Below are 7,562 nucleotides of genomic sequence, written 5' to 3'. Positions count from 1 at the left end.
TTTTTCTAGTACATCAAAAGCTGTAAAGGTTTTCTTTAATGGTCATATACGATTTAGTGCAAAATTTATAATTTAGAGGCAAGTTACAAAGTAAGTGCTGTATATGACAATTTTGCTACCTTAAAAGGAATAGCATCAGAAGCTCCATTTGTTTTCAAGTGCTAGTATATATGTATTTTTTTCTCTGATTTCCTTCCATCTGCAAAGAAATAGGTTGTATCAAAACAATCCTTTATGACAGAGAGAAAAATGAATATCTTTGCATAAGGAAGGAGTATTTTGGCTCAAGTGAAATTCATTCTTAAGAAATTATTATAAACTGTAATATAAGACTTAGAACAGGAAGAAAATCTATTTTAATACAAAAATATGGATACAGTTCATCTGAGGAAGCCAAACCTTCTGTTAATGTAGGTGTGATGGACATGGAGCTTGGACACTGGATGTGATGAATCCATTCTTGTGCCCTAGGGTGTAGGTGGTGGTTTTGGTGATGAACAAGACCCCTGGCTATCAAAACTGGTTGCCTGGCCAGGTAACTGAAAGAAAAGTTTTAGTTTTACAATCATCATCAGATCTCTCCACTCATCATGGTTATTTCTGAGGATGAGAGAGTCACAAGGACCCTCTCCAAAAGAAGGAGCTGAATTGTACCCCCAAATGAAAAGGACATTTTTAGAAAATGAAAACTTAATCTGAAGTAATTTTTATGCCTCAAGACACACCCTCCTGGAGAATTAACCATGGTAAGGAAACTTTTTTGGGGGGGACCCCATAAGGACTCTCCCTGAATCATTCCATTTGGGTGTGGTTTGCTTCACCATCTACTGAGCTGCAGTTCTGTTTCCAAACCGTGCATATGTGCTGGAGAATCCAGGAGGAGGCCAGGAACCTCTGTGCAGTGCCCTCTGAACTGTTCTGGCTCCAGCTTCCTCTCTCTCACACTCTCCCTGAGAATGTAGCTCCAGTAGACACTCCCCAGCTGCCACAGCCCTGGACGCTTCTTTAAGGGTGGTTCCCCACAGTAGAGGGAGCCATGAAATAGTCAGTGCTGCCTCAGGTTGCATCAGCTCTCAACTGGTTTATCTGCAAGGCTTGATTGAAGAAAAGGGGTGAACAACATTTGTCCCCCTGACCCCAATCCTGGCCTGCTGCCTAATGAACCCAGCCTGCACCCTCCCAGCCCTAAAGCCATGACTCCAATGGGTGTTATGCATCCGGCAGGATGTGGTCCTAAGACTCTGAAGGGGATCTTCTCAAAGTTCACAGTTACACACAGAATTTTCCCTGCATTAGGATTAGAGGGTTCAAATAAATGACTGTTTTAGCATCTCTGTATGCGGCTACTGGTGTGTAGCCTCAACTCAGCCTACTTAATGGAGAAATCTAAACTCAATATTTTAGTTACACAACTCTCTTTAATGCTTATCATTTCAAATAAGAAAATGATTGGCCTTGAAATATTTACATTTACCACTCCCAAGTAATTTTAAGCAATCCTTGGTAATCTCAAAATAAACAATAGGTAACCGCTAAAAAGATTTGAAAGAACTTTATATCAAAACCTTGAGAGCAGAGCAAGGCAACTTCTGAAGTGATACTTTCAGATCAAAAGTAAACCCCGAAATCAGAACCTCACTGATTAAAATAACAGCAAAAATCAATAAAAGCATTCGTTAGACGTGAACTGAGTCATAGATTTCTTTTGACTGTCCGCTATTTAGAGAAAATTCAGTCCACCAACGTAAGAAACTTCAGGTCCTATTGAAGTGGAGTGCAGGAAGGCTGAGGAAGTGAAATCCATCTCTGAAGCCCAGGGTCAATTTCTGACCCCTGGCCTGCCCCAAAGTGGATCTCCTTACCAGCCTTTGCAGGGCAGTGCAAAGTGCTTTTCTGCAGTATGTAAGGTATGCGCAGGCATCCCTGCTTGGCCATTCAACCCTCTCTCCCCCACCACACACAACTCTTAGGCAAGATTTAAGTGGAGGATCTTCCACAAGGTCCCCACCTTAGTGATGTCATGATTCTCAGAGGCTCTTGGAAATGAGTTATTAAAAGCAGAGAGATGTAGCAACAAGTTGGCTATAGAGATACTCTACTTCTTACCTCTACCAATGGATGCCAATGAGTAATAGGTTTACGGGGGTAAGCCAGCATTTCATTCCAGTGATCTCTTCCAAGTCCTTCAGCATCAAGTCCTGTCCTACACACCCCGATCACCTCATTGTGTCCTACTCTGAGGATTACAGAAGGGCAGAGAAAGCTTTTTTTAATGCAGATAGATTTATTAACATCTTTGAACCATAATGCAGTTGGATTGGTTTAGCGCAAAATGTTGAAGATGCCCAAAGTGTGCACATTATTGTTATTAATCATATATATTACAGGACGACTTAAAAATCCCAGTCAGGTTTGGGGCATCATTTTGTTAGGAGCTATAAAATCACCGATGAAGAAATTGGCCCTGCCCTGGAAAACTTACAATTAGAGTCCGGCAAATCTGAGGATATCCACTTTATATCTGCAGATATCTGCATCCATGGATGCAGATGCAGATATCCATGGACCATGTTCGCAGATTGACTTGATTGATTGATACAAACTTGGTATCTGTGCAGGGTTCTACTTACAATCCAAAAGAACAGGCAAAGAGTTGGAGACAGGGATAACATACAAATTATTGACCATGGTTTTGAGTATGCGGTGTTGTGGCTGTAGGTCCCAGTATATTAGAGACAAGGTGGGTGAGGTAATATCTTTTATTGGATCAACTTCTGTTGGTGAGAGAGACAAGCTTTTGAGCTTACACAGAGCTCTGCTTCAGGTCTGAGAAACTTACTTATTGTCACAGCTAAATACAAGGTGGAACAGATTGTTTAGCACCAGTAGTTAACACACATTTCAAGGGACCATTCAAGGTGAAGTAGCCCATTAACACCCCTCCAATCACTGGGATAAAGGAAGGCGGGGTGGAAGGGGAAGCAAAGCAATTGGGGATGTTGTTAGTGGGTTATAGATTGTTGTAATAAACCATAAATCCTATGTCTCTGTTCAGTCCATGATTTTTAGTGATAGCAGAGTTATGAATTTAAGCTCCCAGACTCATCTTTTGAAAGTGTTGTGCATGTTTCCTTTGAGGATGAGGACTGAGACGTTAGATATAGAGAGATCACTTTGTGAAAAGTGTTCACCCACAGGTGATAGAGTGTTTTTGTCTGTTATCATTTTCCTGCGTGAGTTCATTCAAGAGTGTAGTGATTGTCAGATTTCACCCACATAATTGTTATTGGGGCATTTAGTGCACTGGATGAGGTACACCACATGTTGTGATAGGCATGTGTAAGACCCCTGGATCTTGAAAGATATGTTGTGGGGGGTGTTGATCATTGTAGCACTGGAAATATGTCTGCGGGTTTTACATGTGTTGTTCTGGCAGGGTCTGTTGCCACTTTGAGTTGGTGTGTCCTGGTCTGCCGGGAGCTTGCTTGATAATGAGCTTGGAGAGGTTGGCAGGTTGTTTGATGGCCAGAAGTGGGGGTTCAGGAAAGATTTCTTTCAGGATGGGATCCCTATGGCATATGGGTTGTAGTTGTTTTATGATACCCTGTATGGGGTCCAGTGAGGTGGTAGGTGACAACTAGGGTTGTGGAGTCAGAGGGTGGGGGTTATTTCTGCATGGAGCAGGTTCCTTCAGAGTATTTGGGTGGCCCATTCCAACTTCTCTGGTGGAGTGTCCTTGTTTGGTGAAGTGTGTTAAGGTGTGTATCCCAAACTTTCTCCTTGGAGCATATTCTGTGGTATGTAAGTACCTGGTTGTAGCTAACTGATTTCTTGGTGTATTTGGGGTGGTTACCGGCTCTACAAAGCTGAGTGTGGTGATCCATGGATTTCTTGCATATAGTTGTCAGTAGGTTTTGAGTGTCACCGGTTAGTTAGTTACATGTTTTGCTGTTGTGTTTTAAATTGTGGGGAGAGGGATGATGAGTGGGAATTGGAGGAATCAGGGTTCATGCAGGACCCAAGAGTAGCTGGTGATCTTAAGGTATATTTTTAATCTTTAGTCTGTTATAATAATTAGAACCTCAGGTACAGAAACATAAAAGATAGATCTATGCTTCTTGTCAAGGCATTCAAGGTTGTAACCATGACAGGCAAAAATCTTAACACCAGCTAAATGCTTAATAGCTCTTACTCCAACATCGATCTATTGTGTGACCTTGACCGAGTCACTTCCTCACTCTTTCTTATTTCTTCCCTCTGTAAACAGGCGATGATACTCATCTTCCCCTTGACAAAGACTTTGAGATCGGCAAATGAAGAGTGCTATAGAAGGACTGATGGTGTATAACTCACTGCACCATTCTCTCCCTAAGCCCTTCACAGCCACTGTCTTAAGGTGAGGTAGGAACTAAAGGATGGGGAAAATTCACCACAGGTTTTATAACATTGACTCAGTTTTTACTGCTGATTCTCCCACCCCCACTCCCACCCCCCTATAATTCTGAATGTCTCTGGAGCTCATGAGTAATAGTAGGTGTGAGTGAAGTAGGCTCTGCTCAAGCACTGTTCTGTCAATCCATCTCTAACGTAACTTGCAACCCCCAGGCTATTTTAGCTATAGGGATGGAGTTGTCCCCTTTGTACTAGGAAACTGTCTGGGAAAGGATGGGAGGAGATGGCTCTCTGCCCATATCAGAACTTAAGTGGGCGTTGCGGTTGTGGGGTATTTCCCTCCTCTGTATGGAGACAGGAAGTAGGCAGGTTCAGGGTAATTGACCTGAAGTAATGAATCCCCTGGTTGAATTATCAGCAAGAATTTAACCAGTGTCTATAGAGCTAATAAAAAGAACAGGAGTACTTGTGGCACCTTAGAGACTAACAAATTTATTTGAGCATAAGCTTTCGTGGACTACAGCCCACTTCTTCGGATGCACACGAAAGCTTATGCTCAAATAAATTTGTTAGTCTCTAAGGTGCCACAAGTATTCCTGTTCCAGCAGACTAACACGGCTGCTACTCTGAAACCTATAGAGCTAACTTTTTCTCTACTGCTTGAGCTAAAGGAATAACTCCATTTGCTGGAAGTTTTACAGTCTTACAAACCCCTTACACGGTGCAGCCACAGGGTCGAGGGGTGAGGGGGAGATGGGGACGGGATGGACAAAGACTCACACTGTTAATGCGGGTTACATTTATGAGACAATTTTCAGTCATGTTTAATTTTCTTCTTACCATCATTAATGACACTGATAAACGGAAGTAAACGCTGAAAGCCATGGTAGCTTTGAATCCTCCGGATTCAAAAGTGTTATTTTAGTGACATTGAATTTACTTAAAACACCAGGCAGTTAAAATAATAAATCAATTGCAATAGTGAGGTAACCACTTGCTGAAGATTAATATTTTCAGGGAACAAATTGCACTTACCGATCGTAGTCCATCACAGCAATGGAGAGGCTGACCTGGTCCACATTCTCTGGAGGGATATCGAAGATGATAGCCTCATTATAAACTGGGTTAAGTGTGTTTTTCTTTGTAGTTGTTTTCCGCTTTTTTAGCCTTCGACCCTCACACATCAATGAGACTTTGACATACGGATCTGAGTAACAAGAAGTCATTTTCACACTGGTCTCAATGCAGTTGAAATGTAAAGCAAAAGAGCAGCAAATTCTTAGCAGGCTAACATTCATGAAAACCTAAGTTGTATAGGTATTAGTGACATAAGCAACCAGAGCTGTCTCTTCTGCAATTTCAATTTCCTGTCTACTCAAAAGAATGGTGCAAGCAAACAAAATAGATTCACCCACCCCCACATCACACACAGCCAGTATTTAGACCTCTCCACCTTAACCAGTTCTCTTGAAGTTTTCATGTAATAAACATATTCGTTACAAAATAAAAGGAGGAGATTTTCAAAAGTGCAAAGGGCAGTTAGGTACCTAATTCCAATTGAAAGTCAATGGGAGTTGTGTGCCTTTGAAAATCTCTCCCTGCATTTTTAATGTTTTATTTTCTTTTAATTATCTTCTGCTATTATTTTAAGAGTAATAGATAGAGTAATCCCCATTGTCCTACCCCTCCAGAAAACAAAGCAAAACTTAATTAAAAACAAACAAACAAGCCCCAAAAGTTTGTAGGTGAATATCAAAGTACAATTTAATGTCAACTAAATCAAAACTTTCCACTGGATGTAGAGATTTTTAATGTGCCACTAAAGGAGTGTCTTTTGAAGAGCAGTTCCATTCTGTAAAGTGTCTTTGGTACAACAAGACTGTGGATTTACATGTTTGTCTCGCACTGCTTTCTGTATCAAGTTTAAGTTTACAACTTTAAAAACAAAACAAAACAACCAACAGTCCTGCAAACTCAGCCTGAACTCTAACAGCTAACCAGTGTTTTATCTCACTCAGCTTCAAAATAATCAATGTTGGGGTGGCCAAATTATGCCCTCTCTTACACCTGCATAATCCCATTGTCTTCAGTGAATGCCCTCAATGGCTATTGCTTTCAATGGCTTTGCACAGAATTGTTTGGAACTTTGTAAACAATTTGGTTGATCGTGCAAAAGATGAAACAGAATCCTCATTTCACTCTTTCTGACCCATATTGTCTCTGCACAACTAATAAAAAGAAAAACCAGGAAAAAAAAAAACCCATATTTTTTCACAAAACTGAGCAGATATGACTCAGCATATTCAAAATACAGATATTTGTTGAGTACGAAGTTGTCGTTTTAATATAGCCACTTTTCAGACCAGAACTCCACGCTGCTAAATGAAAAGAAGCATACCTACCTGAAGCGCCAGTTACATCCATGGCTTTGAGATTTCTACATTTGATTACTGTTAATGTCATTCGCCCGGCAGTAGGTAAATAGCAAAGGGAAAACATGATTTCACCCAAATCTATGCTTTCCTGAAAAGGAAAAATATGGTTAGAATGTTGTACATTATGCAAATAGTCAAACAATCCAAAACTGTAGAAACATTCATAAAATGAGATTATAAATAAACTTTTCAAAAAAAAATTTGAAGTATAAAAAAATCATTAGAAATGGAAGAATATTTTGATGACCGGCTTTTGAGTTGCAGAAGGGGACTTAGTTCAGGAACAACCTCAGAACTCTCATGTTCTAGGCTGGTGGGACCAGAGCCTTGTTGCATTCAGAGTGAGGGACATGTAGGATCCTTGCATGCCATGGCTCCTTAGAAGTCATGGAGAGATACTAATGTCAGCTCCGGAAGGGACTCCGTGTTCTACCCTCCCAGCCAGGCAGTAAAGTGGTGAGGTATCAGCCTAATGTATATTCACATAAATTTAAGCCCATTCCACAAATGTATGAAAAATTTGTGTGGATGTGAAAATTTTGCCTCATTTTGTGAGCATTTAGAGAGGTCATTATACTTGTAAAAGTTATCAACATGAAGCTCTTTACCATTTCCTTCTTCTGTGTTCTATTGGTCAGATAGAAGGAAGGAAAGAGCAAAGTAGCATTCCCTACACTACCTCATTCCTTCCTGGGTGCAACATAACCTTTAGGAAGGTGATATACCAAACTGGGA

The 7,562-nt window shown here is 40.8% G+C and overlaps 1 protein-coding gene across 1 annotated transcript in view; it reads right to left on the bottom strand.

Annotated features, from left to right (window-relative positions):
• Positions 1 to 467: 467 nt before the first annotated feature.
• SYT10 (synaptotagmin 10) overlaps positions 468 to 7,562 on the bottom strand; it is a 50,881-nt gene continuing 43,786 nt past the window's right edge. The window contains exons 4-7 of the mRNA XM_054016284.1: positions 6,795 to 6,915; positions 5,428 to 5,599; positions 2,107 to 2,236; positions 468 to 539 (exon numbers count right to left, since the gene is read on the bottom strand). Coding sequence (XP_053872259.1) covers positions 468 to 539; positions 2,107 to 2,236; positions 5,428 to 5,599; positions 6,795 to 6,915 — 495 coding nt within the window. The remainder of the gene's footprint in view (positions 540 to 2,106; positions 2,237 to 5,427; positions 5,600 to 6,794; positions 6,916 to 7,562) is intronic.

Source organism: Malaclemys terrapin, chromosome 1, assembly GCF_027887155.1.
Source record: "Malaclemys terrapin pileata isolate rMalTer1 chromosome 1, rMalTer1.hap1, whole genome shotgun sequence".
In the NCBI taxonomy this organism is placed as follows: Eukaryota; Metazoa; Chordata; order Testudines; family Emydidae; genus Malaclemys; species Malaclemys terrapin.
Note: the sequence above shows the minus strand (reverse complement) of the source record. Positions and strands in the feature narration are given on the sequence as shown.